This window comes from Saccopteryx leptura, chromosome 1, assembly GCF_036850995.1.
Source record: "Saccopteryx leptura isolate mSacLep1 chromosome 1, mSacLep1_pri_phased_curated, whole genome shotgun sequence".
Classification (NCBI taxonomy): Eukaryota; Metazoa; Chordata; class Mammalia; order Chiroptera; family Emballonuridae; genus Saccopteryx; species Saccopteryx leptura.
The window spans coordinates 164,447,398-164,463,923 of NC_089503.1; the positions used below are offsets into that span (position 1 = coordinate 164,447,398).

General features: G+C 43.7%; 1 protein-coding gene across 2 annotated transcripts; it reads left to right on the forward strand.

The window, feature by feature from the left end:
- Positions 1-351: 351 nt before the first annotated feature.
- ATP6V1G3 (ATPase H+ transporting V1 subunit G3) lies at positions 352-14,946 on the forward strand. 2 transcript variants are annotated; one of them, XM_066360868.1, is made up of 3 exons: positions 352-639; positions 11,048-11,148; positions 14,521-14,946. In XM_066360868.1, exons 1-3 carry the CDS (start codon positions 558-560, stop codon positions 14,692-14,694), a joined length of 357 nt encoding a protein of 118 aa, XP_066216965.1. In that variant the 5' UTR covers positions 352-557; the 3' UTR covers positions 14,695-14,946. The 2 variants fall into 2 exon arrangements, with proteins under 2 accessions (XP_066216965.1, XP_066216966.1); XM_066360869.1 differs by lacking the exon at positions 352-639 and adding an exon at positions 8,705-8,813.
- Positions 14,947-16,526: the final 1,580 nt, after the last annotated feature.

The following is a 16,526-nucleotide window of genomic DNA, read 5'->3' on the forward strand; positions in this document are numbered from 1 at the left end:
CAACCAGAGAGCAAGGCAACACCCTGAAACTGTTCACTCCTGTCGCCTGAGGTCTAGGGGGGAAGGAGCACACACCTCCCTAGCCCATCTGGGCACAGAGCCAGGAAATCTCCTTCCCAGCAAAAGGTAAATAAAGTCATCCCAAGTAATAATGGAGCCATTCAAAGCAAAGAAGCCCTAAACCTAGAGCTGCAGAGACTAAGGACAAAGAGCGATTCTGGTGACTTGAAAGTTCAGCGAACAGGTCACTATTTCTCGGAGGAGGAGGGAAAACATCTTCCTAGTGTTTTGTAAGCAGACAGCGGCTCAGTGAAGGGTTATTTCATACAGAGGAACTGACGTTGGCAGAGGGGAGAGGTTCTCGGCACCCTCGCATCGACTTGTTTTCCTGGATTCCAGCCTTGGGCTGTCCTTGGGACCCAGCTGTCCGGCCCAGGCAGGCTACTCGGACCCACTGTTGACAATACAAGCTAAGCTGCCGGTCCCTTTCAGTGAGGATCAGCAGGCCTGTCCTTTCCCAGACTCCACACAAGCTGCGTGACTTGGAGCGAGCCACCATGGCCAGCCAGTCCCCGGGCGTCCACCGGCTCCTTCAGGCAGAGAAAAGAGCCACGGACAAGGTGGAGGAGGCCAAGAAGAGTAAGTCCCCTTTCTGTCTGGCTCAAAGGGACCTGTCACCCAACAGACAAGGAGGGACAGTGGGGTGAGCATACATCTCAGCAGCAGTCCAACTGGGTTCCAGTCCCAGCCTGGTTTCGATCCTTCCTGTGAGACTGTGGCTAGTGTGTTAGAAGTGCCCTGTCGTTGACCCTTCACTGCTGTCGTGGGGGCAAAAGTCTGGCACTCAGATCCCTCAGAGAGGCTCCAGGATGCTCCATGGTCAGGGAAGTTATAGCAGTCTGGGCTTACCCCGTCTCTGCAACTTGCTTGCTGTCCCATGCCTGTGTCACCATCTTGTGAGATGATGATTGAGAAACCCAGCTTCCACATTAAAGTGGCATGCTGGTGACTAAGCCTGGGCAAGGTACTTACTCCACTGCATACTTTTATGCCTGTTTCTGTAAAATTAGGCTAATCCAGCCCTGGCTGCTTGGCTCAGCAGTAGAGAGTCAGCCTGGCATATGGAAGTCCCAGGTTCAATTCCCGGCCAGGGCATACAGAAGCGCCCATCTGCTTCTCCACCCTTCCCCCTTTCCTTCCTCTCTGTCTCTCCCTTCCCCTCTTGCCACCAAGGCTTCACTGGAGCAAAGTTGGCCCAGGCGCTGAGGATGGCTCCGTGGCCTCCACCTCAGGCACTAAAATGGCTCTGGTTGCAATAGAACAATGCCCCAGATGGGCAGAGCATTGCCTCCTAGTGGGCATGCCAGATGGATCCTGTCCGGGCATGTGCGGGAGTCTGTCTCTCTGCTTCCCCACTTCTCACTTCAGAAAAATACAAAAAAAAATTATGCTAATCCAGAGAATGGCTCATCCTCATCCTCTTCTTGGTGACTTCCAATTTGTAATGTTTCAGAACATTCCCAGGGTAGTCTCATTCTCTAACTTTCTGTCCACTTAGTCATGCATCTGTGATACTTACCAAACTTTCTGAATAGACATCAACCACCTTCCTATGTTCTTTGATGGTCACAACAACCTTATGAATTAGGAATTACTATTATTCCTAGTGCATGTATGTAGCAACTGCGAGACCATCATTTGAGGAAGGTCATCGTTTAAAAAAACAGAAAATATGGTGCCAGGCATCATGCTAAATGCTTATCATCTTTAATTCCTCTTTTTACAAAAGAGGAAAGGGATGCTTAGAGAGAAATTGTGCAAGTTGTCCAAATTGACAGAGATGGTAAACGCCACAGGCAGGGTCTGGATGGGGTCCGAGGTTCCCAGAAAAGATCATAACAACCTCACTACCCCAAATGTACATCATTTCCATCACAAATAATCTAACATCGTGAACCCTACAGCTCACGCTCAGGTCGCTTGGGCCAATATCCGCGTTCTTCCTACACTCCCATTTCATGTCATTACCTAATCTCTACTGGTTTTCTCATTTACATCCTCTCATAATTAGATTCAAGGTCCAGTTCAAGATTGAGGTCATGCATTAGACTGTGGCTCTTGTCACGCATTGGGTGGGTGTGGTGACAGGACCAGAGGAGGTCCCCACGGAGTTTGTTTCAGTGCTTTGAATGGGATGCAGGAACAGCAGTCCCAATGCCAGATGGGCAGGCAGGAGGGAGGCACCCTTCAATCCACTGGGGTTTGGACTGCCAAGAAAACCATTTTCCTTTCTAAAGAGGAATGAACTTCCACTCAGCCATGTGGGCACCAGCAACAAAAGGGAAGAGACCGAGGGGTGGGGTAGAGAGGGGCTCCTAAGACAGGAAAGGAAGGAGAGAGATAATGGAGACAAATCAGACCCACATAGAACTTCCTTTAAGTACAACTAACCACGCAAATGATTGCAAATTGGCAGAGTGCAGAGTGATTTTACAGCAAACAAAGCAGCCGGGGCACCTGCTGGTTGACACAGGGGAGAAAACTCCCTTATTGTTTATGCAAATATCTTTAACCACATTTAAAAACATGCAGAACAGAACAACTTATGTTACCTTTGCTTCCTCATTATGGAAGCAACAAAGTGACAAAAGATAGAATCGTGAGCATATGTGTTACCAATGAGCACATGTATACTCGATATGATCCTAGGATTCAGGGAATTTTGACCAATTATTTCTCCTTTTTCAAAGTCCTTTGAGAAGAAAAGTGTTACAACCCATGTAAATGGTATGGAGGTGAGAACCACTCAGAACAATCTAGCCTCTGATTCCCTATCAGAGATGAAAGCCAATCAACCGTCTTTTCCTTTCTTCAGTATTAGAAAATGCAGATCAAATTATTTGCAACAAAACGTTCACTCTATCTGCCGGTAACTTAAAGTGCTTGGGTGTTTTGTTTTGTTTTGTATTTCCCTAGTCTTTGTTCATAAACATTTAAGCAAAAGTTCAACCAGTAATGGCAACACCCAGAGCTTGAAAACATTTTGAAAAATGTTTTGACTTTCAACAACTCTGCTCTGCAGTCAGTGTTCTAGAAGGTCAGTCTGTCCTCTTGGCTTTAGAAAGCATGGGCTTTGAGGACCACTGTCACCAGACACAAGCTGCTGTCCTACCCAGTTACCAGCAAGTGGAAGTTCATAGTTACAACTTCACTGGCCACATCCATCGTAGAACTTCGTAAGCTCTCTAAGACCAATTGAGCATTATTTTCTGTACCTGGTGATTTGTAGCATCTCTCCTATTCCACTGGCTTTTATTTCATTCATTCACTTAATTTAGTAAGTATTCATGGGGTGCCTATTTCCAAACTGCTTTGATGGACACACTGAGGACAAGACCTAGACTCTTCTTTAAAGAAGTCTGCAGTGAGAGAAATGCATAAATGGGCATGAAAAAAGACAAAGGAAGAAAGACATGAGAACTTCAGGTAGCCATCACGTATAAACTCATATGTTTCCCTTTATTCTATTTTTCCCCATAAAGAGACTGATTTGAAACCTGATGCCTAAAAGAGCCAAATAGAAACTCAGAATGACAACTTGTGAATCATGATAGCAAACACCATTTAGGTTCTACGATCACCTTCTCTTTCTTAAATTCATTTATTTGACAGCCTCTTAGAAACTTGCACAGGGTCTTCGTGGGAGCAGACCCCTGATTGTATATATTTAAAGAAGAAAAAAAAGAGAGGGAGGGAGAGAGAGAGAGAGAGGGAGAGAGTCAAAACAGAACAATTCACATGTTAATCATTTTAGAAGAACACAAAATTAACGAGGTGGTAGTATGTATATATTATGCTGCAAAAATATTAATACATTCCATTAAGGAGGACTGCCTCAGATCTCTGTGGAGTTATATAATACAGTATGAGTATAAATGTTTTGCCTTAAGGAATACAGGCCTGATGTATCAGAAACTCTCCCAAAGGCTGTGAGGTCTTTAGAAATGGAGTAATACCGCTCCTTACAGTCAAGACAGTCACCAGCTGCCGAGAGAGACATTGGGGGGGGGGGGGGGAGCAGGCAAGAGCAGAGAGCGAACAGTCTTGGAAAGCCGGGATGTGAAATCCCAGGGTACAAGAAGCACTAGCTTTTTTTTAATGTTTTATTATATAAACTTAAGTTATTTAGCATCTCTGAGCTTCAATTTTTTCTTTTTGTAAAATGAAAAGGCTAGCCACGACGTTTCAAGGATCAGAAAACTACACCTAAGATAGTAGAGTACAGATTAAATAGCTTTCTTAATATACAAAATATATACTTGTATATTACTGTAAGTAATAACAATGGAAGAATGCAATAGGACAATCAGGTTTTATTCTTTTTTTCCCCTCCCTTCCTCCTCTCTCCTTTCCTCCCTCCCTCCCTCCCTTCCTTCCTTCCTTCCTTCCTTCCTTCCTTCCTTCCTTCCTTCCTTCCTTCCTTTTTTTCAACTGCTGTAAGTTCTGAGTTCACTTTTCCTATCATCAGAGTGGACTGCTTCTGGTAAGATGAGTGGAATAGCTCAGATATTTGCTTCTAGGCACTAATTATGGATTAAATTATACACATTTGTTAAGATGTCCACACAGATTTTGATGTGCGGAACAGCCTTACTGTTTGGTTGAATTTAGTTAGAAACACAGTAGGTTGGCACTATCTTAAATGATCTTACTTCAAGTTAACACCTTGGATCTAAAAAATATTGTGCACTGACCAAAACCTATAAGTGGGTGTGCTGGTCCAGGACAAGGGACACTTTACCAGGGAACATCAGACCTGCCTCAGAGATCCAGATTTGGGGGACCAGTCTGCATCTTTGATGGGAATTAAGTTAGAAATTCAAGGTCCCATGGATGGAAGAAACAAAACCTGTTGTGTCTCTGAAATGCACAATCCTCTTACTACTAGTTACAACCCGTTAGGAGAGCGGTCTTTACTTCATTTAGACTCATTGAAGAATTGGACCTGTCCATGGCTCTGTACAGACATCATCCTCCAATGCTCGAATGCGTGCCTCTCAACATCACACAAAGGACCTGTGTTTTATCTTCTCCAAATGTGCACTGCAGCCTTTCCCGCAAATAAACAGCCCGTCACTTTGGCAGCTGCGGGAAACGGTGCTTGCGCCTCACTCAGAATTACAAAGTGCATCATGGGCTGTAGATTGGAAGATGTGGGAGATGATGTCAATGTTCAGGTCAGGATTAGGAGCAAAGCTGCACCAGCAGGTATAGCATAGAAATTCCCTAAAACACTGGTACAGTCTCCAAATGGTCTCTGAGGCATGGTCTTCCCTGAGGTCATCATTGAATTACCCTTCAGTGCAGAAATAATACTTCAGAAAATATTTCTACTTTCTACTTAGAAACCACATCGGCTATTACACTTATACTGCAGGTTAGTTTGGTGGGTCTCTCAGATGCCAACCATGCATAAAAAATTTTTTAATCAGTTAATTGCCTATTTGTTCCCAAATATGCAGATAGTCTGAATTATTGAAACAAGCCCCTTGATTTAATACATTTTTCACTGTGCATGTGGATGTTTGGGCTCAGGAAGACATGGCTTTTAATAAACTAATAAAGGAGAAGTTGTTATATTAGAACTTCATGGCCCTGTCTTGCGTGTTTTGCAGGCTTGTAAATACTTCCTCTTTTCTTTACGACCCCCAGACTAATGGGCTGCTCGAAAGTATATGGGACTTTCATTTCTTTGAGTGGGTCATATTAAAATAATAACCACATTTTCATCTGTGAATACCATTTGGCTATATCCAAACCAGGAGCTACAAAAAACTCCTTATGATATATATATATATCCTTTTTTTTTCTTTTAATAAAAAAAGTGCAAGTAACGAAGAAGCAAAGGAAAAACCCAAGAAGCAGATTCATGAAATAAAATAGGTTTGGGTCAGCATCAGAGCTCCAAAAATGATCTCGGGCACCAAAGGAGAGGTTTGTTTTTCTGGTGACTTAGGACTTTTTCCACCAAATACTTGTAGTAGAAGAGCAAAATACAGCATGCCCCAAAAGAGGTTGGTTTTGTCATAATATGAACAACCCTAAGAAAGGGTTGGCTTGCTGTTTGCATTTTTTTTTCTGTGCATCAGAACAGAATAAAAACGGTTCTTGAGGACAGGTAGAAACCTCCAAACGGACCCAGAGAACCCTTTGTTTACACAACAAATCAAGGCTTCCTCTACTCAGAGCACATTGTCGTCAGGTGACGCACGCATTTGGAAACTTGCTCTTTACACACGCTAGGGCAGGGGTCTCAAACTCGCGGCCCGCCGAACAATTTTGTGCGGCCCGCAGACTAATCCACGAAGTTCAAAATATTTTGGATAAAATTAAGTAAGCCTAGGGGCCTACTTGTATTTTTCATTTCTCTAGCATCCTAGCTAGATATTAGCTTAGTTAACAGCAGTTGTGATGCGAACTACAGTTTCTGGTCGTTTTGTGACACTGAGTAAACTGCATGTACGATTGTGCTTGTTGTACTGATTTTTTTTTGTTTTCAACTGCAGTAAGAAAAGTGTTGCGTAACAGTTGCCTTTTGTAGACCTAGTGCGGCCCGCCTAACGGCTGTGATCTTGCTCTGCGGCCCACATGCTGAGTTGAGTTTGAGACCCCTGCGCTAGGGTGTCTGGCTTTGCCTCTTACATTCAAATGGTACGGTGTCTCTCAGTTTGTCATTGAGCCTCTGTCTCAGTTTCTTGTGGCTGCCGTTGCAAACTACCACAAACTGGGCAGTTTAAAACAACGTAGATACACTATCTCACAAAGGTCGAGGTCAGATGTCCAAACACGAGGTGCCAGCAGGGTTGGTTCCTTCCAGAGACTTGGAGTGGGACTCCGTGCCTCTCTCCCAGCCTCAGCTGATGGCCAGCCATGCTTGGCTTGCAGCCTTTTCTCTGGTATCCAAAATGGACTGTCCATCCCCCATTTTTTTTCCTGGCTGATGAGTCCATTCAGCTTAGCAGCTCTCTACTCAAAGATCTGTCCCCAATTCTGCATATTTGGGTGCATTTATTTATATTTTCTATTTACTCTGTCAAGATAAGACTTATTGGGGTGATGGGGAAGCACAGACTCCCTAGAGCAGGGGTCCCCAAACTACGGCCCACGGGCCGCATGCGATCCCGAGGCCATTTATCCGGCCCCCGCCACACTTCCGGAAGGGGCACCTCTTTCATTGGTGGTGAGAGGAACACAGCATTCGCATCCTGTGCTCCTGGAGTACTGTATGTGGCAGCGCCGCAAAGCGCAGCGTCGCTCATATACAGCACTACTTCCGGTGACGTGGGATGCATGCGTCAGGGCTCCGGAAGCACGTCATATCACTTGTTATGGCTAGCAGTGACAAATATGGAACTGGACATTAACCATCTCATTAGCCAAAAGCAGGTCCATAGTTCCCATTGAAATACTGGTCAGTTTGTTGATTTAAATTTACTTGTTCTTTATTTTAAATATTGTATTTGTTCCCGTTTTGTTTTTTTACTTTAAAATAAGATATGTGCAGTGTGCATAGGGATTTGTTCATAGGTTCTTTTATAGTCTGGCCCTCCAGTGGTCTGAGGGACAGTGAACTGGACCCCTGTATAAAAACTATGGGAACCCCTGCCCTAGAGTTTCAGAAGTTTCCAGAAAGGTGGTGACTTGGATCTGTCACAGGGAAAATAGAACCAATGTTTACAATCCACTGTTTCCATTGCTGGTTTTCTGAGTTTTTGTTGGTTTTTCTTTATCACGATATCATGTATTTGACAATTTTCTTCTTGGAAGCTGTAGTGGCATGTACATATTCCCCAAATACGTGGTATTTCTGCCCAAGCAGAGGCAAGGAGCGGATGATGCGTATTTCTGCATCCTCGGGTCCTGGCCCTGTGCCTACTGCACGGTGGGTGCTCGGTGACTGCCAGGTGGGTGCCGGAGGGAGGGAGGAACACTGCCCCTTCCTGCAGGCTCTCCAGCCCTGCTCAGGCAGCAGGTTAGAGTCATGATGCATAAGAGAACAACTGATCGGAACACTGGGCCTAAAGGACCTGTATGACCTTGTAGGAGCTTGGGGAGACATCCGATTGTCATATTTAAAATCAAATTTCAGCCTGACCAGCTGGTGGCATAGTGGATAGAGTATCAGCTTGGGACACAGAGGACCCAGGTTCAAAACCCCATGGTCACTGGCTTGAGTGTGGGGTTGCTGGCTTGAGCCCAAAGGTCATTGGCTTGAGCAAGGGGTCACTGGCTCATCTGGAGCCCCCCAGTTAAGGCACATATAAGAAAACAATCAGTGAGCTACTAAGGTCCTGCAACAAAGAATTGATGCTTCTCATCTCTCTCCCTTCCTATTTGTCCCTGTCTGTCCCTCTCTCTGTCTCTCTCTCTCTCTCATAAATAAATAATAAACTTGGATCCTGTGTGGTCACTCCTACGTGACACAGAAGGGACGGAGAAAGAAAGATAGGGACCCCTTTTATTTCTCATGTGTAAGAAGAAAGGGCTTTGCTTGTAAAATCTAAAAATCTCTGTAGCAGACCACGTGGCGAGTATGGTGGCGTTAATGTGAATAGATGGGAGGCATGCATGTTGCCCCCCCCACACATGGCCATCCTGTCTCTCCCACCAGATTTAATCGGGGCAGCATCTGCAGGCCCTCAGAACCTGCCAGTGACTGGTGCCATGGTGGGAACTCCAGACCCTCGGAGCCTGTCGCTGGGGAACAGAAGCATCAGCATGGAGCGCTGGGATAGGCATGCAGAGCATTTCTGGTGATTATTATTCTTTCTTTCGATGGGCCTAAGAGTCGGGACTTTGAAACCAAAATTTCTACATATGGTGGAATGAAGATGGCGAGGAAGGAACGATGTTCGATGCGATTTATTTTATAAAATCATTACGGATCCCACAAACCCATTATTACCAAGAAAATGTGACTTCATCGTAAATATATTTTTTGCCCTCATGTGGATGACAGGCAGTGACAAGGAAGTGGGCTGGGCTCAAGAAAGAGTTTTCCCAACCGACACATCGTCTCTTTCTTTGCTGAAGGAAACAGTGTGTGCTTGGCTGCCATGTGGAACAGCGAGAGCTGTAAAATAAAGGAATCCACAGACACAAAATGGGAATGAGTAAGGAGGGGAGAATGGGGCATTGCTTGTAATGTTCCTTAAGCCCCAAGCATCAGGAGAACACCCACTTTCACCAGACTTTTTAAAGAGAACTCTAAAGAGGATAAGGACAGGTAAATACCTGTTCGGAATGAGGTTTTACTGAGTCTCGTTCAAGGGGAGCCGACGTTAAAAGAGTCGCACGCTGACGTCTGACTCTGTGAATCTTCAGTCCCTGTATTCCACTGCGATTAGCAAAGCAACGCACACCCAGATGCGAGGGGCATTTAAAAACCACTTACACTTAGATGCGACAGAGGTTCTTAAAAGCAAAGGCATACAGGCCCTGGCCGGTTGGCTCAACAGTAGACGTCGGCCTAGCGTGCGGAGGACCCGGGTTCGATTCCCGGCCAGGGCACACAGGAGAAGCGCCCATTTGCTTCTCCACACCTCCGCTGCGCTTTCCTCTCTGTCTCTCTCTTCCCCTCCCGCAGCCAAGGCTCCATTGGAGCAAAGATGGCCCGGGCACTGGGCATGGCTCTGTGGCCTCTGCCTCAGGCGCTAGAGTGGCTCTGGTCGCAATATGGCGACGCCCCGGAGGGGCAGAGCATCGCCCCCTGGTGGGCAGAGCGTCGCCCCTAGTGGGCGTGCCGGGTGGATCCCGGTCGGGCGCATGCGGGAGTCTGTCTGACTGTCTCTCCGTTTCCAGCTTCAGAAAAATAAAAAAAATAAATAAATAAAAAATAAATTAAAAAAAAAAAGCAAAGGCATACAGGAATGTGCCTCTAGACGACAAACCGAAGTTTATGTGAAGACTTTCTTTTATGCTACTGAATGAGGAAACAGTTTTTGGTTCGAAGTCCACACACTACCTATAACCAACCCTTGACAAAAAGGATAAGGAAAAGCATAAGAGACATTATCAAAGAGAAGTTAAACGGGCAAAAGAAAGAAGGGATTTAACCAAAATAGACAATAGATGAAGGGGGGGGGGGGAGTAAAGCATTTTAATGCCTTTCAGAGTTCCTTTAAAGTTTTAATGATCATAAAGCGTTAGTACCTAACCCCCTGAAGGTGGTGGGCATGGGGAGGGGGACAGGACAGTAATTAATATTAACCTGTAAGCCCCCAAACTTCCTCTGGTTGTCAAAGGAGTCATGTGCTCAGCTAATGATCTGCACGGCACCACGTCTGTCTGAAACTTTCATCTGCATTTCTCCTGTGCTGGCTAACGGCTTACACCTTCACCCTTAATAAAAGAAAAGAGAGGTCTAACTAAACTCCTAACCATTAAAAACAACTGGTTTTACAACCACTTTCAAGTCTCCCTCAGAGAAAGCTACTAGAAAAAAAAAGAGAGAAAGAAAAAAAAAGATCTACTTTGATGTACTGTGGGGCTTAATCAGACATTCAGAGTCAAGGAATGGCAAGAAAGAAAAAAAATCCCAATAAAATGCTTTTAAAAATCGTAAGTGGGTTTGATAGAGTCTGAGCTGCGTGTCTGTTGGAGCTCAGCCAAGGTAAAACCGGAGCCGGTCGGTGTGCACTGGACGGTTCCTGGCAGAGAAGCAGGACAAGAAAAACTGACCTAATCATGTCTTTTCAAGGAAGTGGCTACAGGAATCTGTTCTCTGCTGTCAGTAACGGGGCAGAGAGTTTATTTACACACGTAAGTGTGAAAGGGTGTTGTCATCTGGACGTTCTAAAGAGTCCAATGGAAGAAAATAAGTTTTTCAATATCATGTTTTAGTGAAGTTTATATACCATTCTAGAAAAAAAAGAATCAACCAAAAAATAAACCCTGACCTTACCTTGCGTTTGTTTAAAAAATTAAGCTTGACATTTCCTGTTATCTGAAGAAGTAGCCTGCCTTCTATGCCACTGTTCCTTTTCAGGAAAAGTGAAGAGAATCAAGCAAGCCAAGGACGAGGCCCTGGCTGAGATAGACCAGTACAGGATGCAGAGAGATCTGCAGTTCCGGAGGACACAGTCTAAGGTAAGGACGAAGGGTGGCATGGATTTCCATGCAACCCAGGTCTTAAGATATTCATACAAGCGTAATGCAGAAAACACACTGGGCTGAGTGGATACCGCTCAACCAAGACTGAATGAATGCCAAACTAAATCCTAAATGTTAACTCGTTGACCATTTCTCGTTTTCAGTTTCAAGGCTTTTTGATTTGTCATCCAAAGTGTCAATCAAGAGTTATTATCTCCTATGTAATATAATATATATTAAAATTTCTATTTTCAAAGACACAAAGCAAAGGGATTGGTTTAGGTATGGTTCCAAACAACAAATGATTGACTAACGCATTTTAGTAAGAAAAAAAAGAAACACCTCAGAGAACACATTTTTTGACTACGAATGTTTATTAGTAGAACCAGTAAAAAGTGTTCCACGATGTTGTAGAATGAGTTTGTTGGGCCAAATTTCCTTTAGTGAATTCAAGCTCTACAAATGACCAAAGTACATGCTATTGTTGCAAAATCTTTTGGTATTTTCTTATGATTTCCTTTTCAGCTGGCTGGGGATCGTTCAAACAAATTTTCTTCCTCAAAATATAAATAAATGCTTTTTCCTACACTAGCATTTTAAAAATACCTGCAGTTTACCATAAAAATAAATAAACGCATAAAACGTTCAGAGCCAGCATCTTACTTTCATGCTGAAATGTACACTAAGATAAATGATTAAATCTCATGTGCCATAACTAAGGTTTATAAAATATTCTCTTTTGGCCTCAGTAAAAAATATAAATAAAGCTCTGTTCAAAACACTGACTTTGCAAGATGGTCTTCAGGCAGTTGGACAATCTCTTCGTGTCCAGCTTTGATTTTTGTGGGAGTAGGTGTGGGCTTGTGTAGGATCAGGTAAATGGGATTCCAGGGTAGGAACATGTTTTTCCAATGAGCTGTTTTTTCAAAATAAAAATTCTTCCTAGAATTAAGCGGACCACTCAACAAAAATAAATTTTTCTTACCAATATTTATAAGAAGGAATGCTAAGTCCATCCATGCATATACAACCTGCCCCGATGGGCCCTTAGCTGTCTCTCTAACCTGTTGGCTCAGAAAATGGCATACCCTTACCTTTTACCATACACTGAAGACATTTTTAAAAATGGTAATGTAAGGAAATTCATGTCTTTATAAGGTCAAGAAAGATTTACAGAAGAAAGCCAGCCACTTGAAAAGAAAACAGCCAAAGACTTTTCAGCAAATTGCAACAAAATCTACTTTGCTCATTTGTAACATACTCTATGACCTGGGTCTCTCCTTGTTCTGTTCTAACCCTTCTGTCTTCCTGTTTGTCCTTAAAGACTGGAATGTGACACTACCACAGGGCCTTTGCTCACGCTGTATCTGCTCCCTAGAATCTTCTTCTAGACACATTCCTCTTGCTCTCCACTCTGTTCAGCTGTTAGCCCCTTCTCCCTAATTACCTTACCTAAATTTCTGTCATTAAAAAAGACACGAAGTCCTCCATCAGAGTCGGATCATTTATCGCTACTTGATATAGTACATTTTTACAGTTTTTGCTTATTGCCTATTTTCCCTCTGGACTCTAAGCACCAAAGTAGCAATTCCTTTGCCTGTTATGTTCTCTGTTCCCCTCAATATTGGAATAGTGTCTTCCTATAGTAAGTGCACAATGAATATTCCTTGAAAAATGAAAAATTAAGCATTTCTTTGGTGCTTTTGTGTTTCCTTTTGAGTCCTGTCATAACCATGACAGTTAGGACCTGAGGAAACAATCATCCCTAACCCCAATCAGCTGGTTTTATCCTGTGTAGGATATGTAGGATAGAGGTAATTACTTTTTTTCTTTTCAAATAATAACAAAACTGACCAGTTTTAGAAAATGGTGGGGCGAAATCATGAAATAGAATGACTCCAGAAGAATCTCGTAAGATGTAAAAATCTGGTTCAGGCTAATAACTTGTTCTCTGCCTGGGAGAATAATTAGAACCCCGCATCGCTCTCCTAATTAGAGCTCTAAGCCGGTTTTACAGCTAGTTGATCAAAAGCTCCCATGAAGGTCAGTATGCTAGGCCGCGGCTACCTCCAGCATATTTAATAACCACCAGCACGGGTCTTCCTCCTTGGCCATGACCTCCCTACATCAGACACCTTGCTGCTCACCTAAATCTCATCATCATTAACCCAGGGCAAGGAGGAGTTCCAAGAGCAGCCTTATGAAGCTACATTTCTGTCTGTTAGAGGTGGTGCATCTTGATGTTACTTTTTTTTTTTTTTTTTTTTGGTTCCTGTTTAGCTCTTGTTAATGTATGTGTTTGGTTAAGTCTCCCTACTTATCAATAGAATCATACTATATATTCCAACATAGGTCATGTATCAACAAATATTGTTGCATCTACTTAACCTTGTATTTATCAGTTCTACCCAACATATTTTCTACTGAAGAGGATGTGACACTGACCCCGGTGGGAAAATTCATTCTAGGGTTAACGCCAGAAATGTTAGGTGACTCACGAATCTAAAGAGACCTGAAAATGGTTGCCTTGGGCATATTGGAGATTTTTCTATCTTTAATCTTTCTTTCCGAATTCATGTCATGAATGCCTCTTGTGTCCTTGAAGCAACCGCCACACTGAGAAGGCAGAACAGCGTGGGGGACCCGGCCCTCTGCCTTCCCTCAACCTGGAACATCTGGACAACTTACAGAGGCACTCAATGGATGCGGGAAGACTCCCCAAACACCATCAGCCAATACGCTGTCAAGCTACACACATCAGCCCCAACCCTTGCAGTTTTGAAAATTAACACGAAAGTCCTTTCATGACACTCTTGGACCACATGTACCATTTCCTGTTGTCACATTATTAGCAGCTTCTAATTTATATAGTGTTCCCAACATTCAGGCAGCAGGCTTCTGCCAACAAGAGCCACAGGACACAGGTACTAAGTCCTCCCTACTACCTGGAGATCTGCTGATTCTGTGCCGTTTGACAAGTAGGTTCTGAGCATCTGCTATGCACCGAGCAGGGTTTGAGAGCTCTGTAGAGCTTATAGTCATTCATTTAAACTCTGACATGGCTTAAAGCAACACTACCTACATATACAATGTGGACCCAATGGACGACCATTGCAAAGGGCGTATGGTGAGTGCTGTCTAGGTGCACGGCAAGGAAGTCAGAAGTAATAATTATATTTCATTACGGCATCCCACTCATGTTAGTGGTGGTCCTATCCATTCTCTGAGAAAATTCTGGGGGAGAAAAACACACATAACATGTACACCATAGTGCAATCATGGGGGAACAGGCCAGAACAAATTTAACTTGTGAAACCATCCACGTCTGATAGGACATGTAGCACAGTGAATCCTGTTTTGTTTTGGCAGATGATGGGCTTCCAGGGTGATCTCTTGGAAGAAATAGAAGCACAGACACCGGAGAAGATGAAGGATCTGAGGGAAAACTACCACAAGCACACGGAGAGTCAGCTTGCCCAGGTTCTGAACATGGTCTGTGATGTGAATCCAGAAATCCACACGAACTACAGAACCACCAACTAAAAGTGCGACCTATACTGTTCAATAAAGGGTTCCCGCATGCCCCCTGGCAGCTTGTGGCTTCATGTTTGTATTAAAATGTTTGAAAGGTAAATCTTAAACTCACTAGACATCTACAGATTTCAATGTGGCATAATTCACACATTAGCACTGAATTTAGAAGCAAAAACAAACAAAACATTGTTACCCCCTTCCTGGTGACAGGTATAACCTTGTCAATGAACTTGGGATGAAGCTGAGAAAGCAGAATAAACATTTTTTGACACTTGACAAAAACATAGACAGCCATGGTGGGTGTGTCTTTTTTTTTTAATGTGTTCTCCATTTTATTAAGGTAGAAATGTGTTCTTAGTTGCAGTGGTTAAAAGATTGTTGTTTTTTAAGAGGATATAATCATGACTGTCAGGCAGATGGGAAGGGAACAGATGTCAAGGGTTTTATCTAATTCATTAATCAGTGAGAAAACCGGTAAGATGCTACCACTGGTTCAAAGAAGTTTCTATCTACGAACTTCATAGATAGAAAGGGAAATGATGGATAGATGATGATAATAGATAGATAGATAGATAGATAGATAGATAGATAGATAGATGAAAGGAAGGAAGGAAGGAAGGAAAGAAGGAAGGAAGGAAGGAAGGAAGGAAGGAAGGAAGGAGGGAGGGAGGGAGGGAGGGAAGAAGAAAGGAGAAAGAGAGAGAGAAAAAGAAAGAAAGGAAGGAAGAAAGAAAGAAAAAAAAAGGGGTTACATAACCATCCTCTTGGACTAAACTTCAATAACCAGAGACTATCTTCTCTTTTAAGTATAATTTTTAAAATAACAAAAAATGAGACCCGGGCCAGTTGGCTCAGTGGTAGAGCATCAGCCTGGCGTGTGGAAGCCTCAGGTTTGATTCCTGGCCAGGGCACACAGGAGAAGTGCCCATCTGCTTCTCCACCCCTCCCCCTCTCCTTTCTCTCTGTCTCTCTTTTCCCCTCCCGCAGCCAAGGCTCCATTGGAGCAAAGTTGGCCCAGGCGCTGAGGATGGCTCCATGGCCTCTCTGCTCAGGTGCTAGAATGGCTCCTGCTGCAATGGAGCAAAGCCCCAGATGGGCAGAGCATCGCCCCCTGGTGGGCATGCCGGGTGAATCCCAGTCGGACACATGCGGGAGCCTGTCTCTCTGCTTCCCCGCTTCTCATTTCAGAAAAATACAAAAATATATATATATATAAAATGAGCTGCTAACATAGATGTTTAGGTTTTAAAAACATTCCAGGTGATATAGTAGGTTAGTATGTGCCCCTTTAAAATTCATGTCTTGAAATGTAATCCCCAAAGTGATAGTAGTTGGAGGCATGGCCTCTGGAAGGTGATTAAGTCATGAGGGTGGAGCCCCACACGAATGAAATTAGTGCCCTTATAAAAAGAGGCCAAGGGGCTAGCTCACTTTCCATTCACTAGGTGAGGACACATGGAAGAGTTGGCTGCCGACACCCTGAAAGAGGGTCCTTACCAGAACCTGACCCTACTGCCACCCTGACCATGGACTTCTAGCCCTTAGGGCCATGAAAAACAAATTTCTGTTATGTATAAGCCTCCCAGTTTATGTGACTGAGTTATAGCAGCCCCCAAACTGATGAGGACAATGTTAATTGTCCATTAACCTAATCACCTGGACAACACTAGCTCCATTCTTGTTATGGACCACGCACTATCAGTGCAATGTGCACGTTATCTCAATCCTATTGTGGAGGGTAGTAAAACAATGAGTAAAACTGTACTTTTGAAATGATAATTCTAAAAAAACAAAAACACACACAGTCTTGGGATTTACCTTAAATAGCTCATGACAAATAC

Excerpts from the sequence above, each read along its gene's own strand:
- ATP6V1G3 (XM_066360868.1), top strand. The coding sequence starts at position 558 with ATGGCCAGCCAGTCCCCGGGCGTCCACCGGCTCCTTCAGGCAGAGAAA. Across the intron at positions 640-11,047 it reads GGTGGAGGAGGCCAAGAAGA|GAAAAGTGAAGAGAATCAAG; the intron begins GTAAGTCCCCTT and ends GTTCCTTTTCAG. Across the intron at positions 11,149-14,520 it reads TCCGGAGGACACAGTCTAAG|ATGATGGGCTTCCAGGGTGA; the intron begins GTAAGGACGAAG and ends TTGTTTTGGCAG.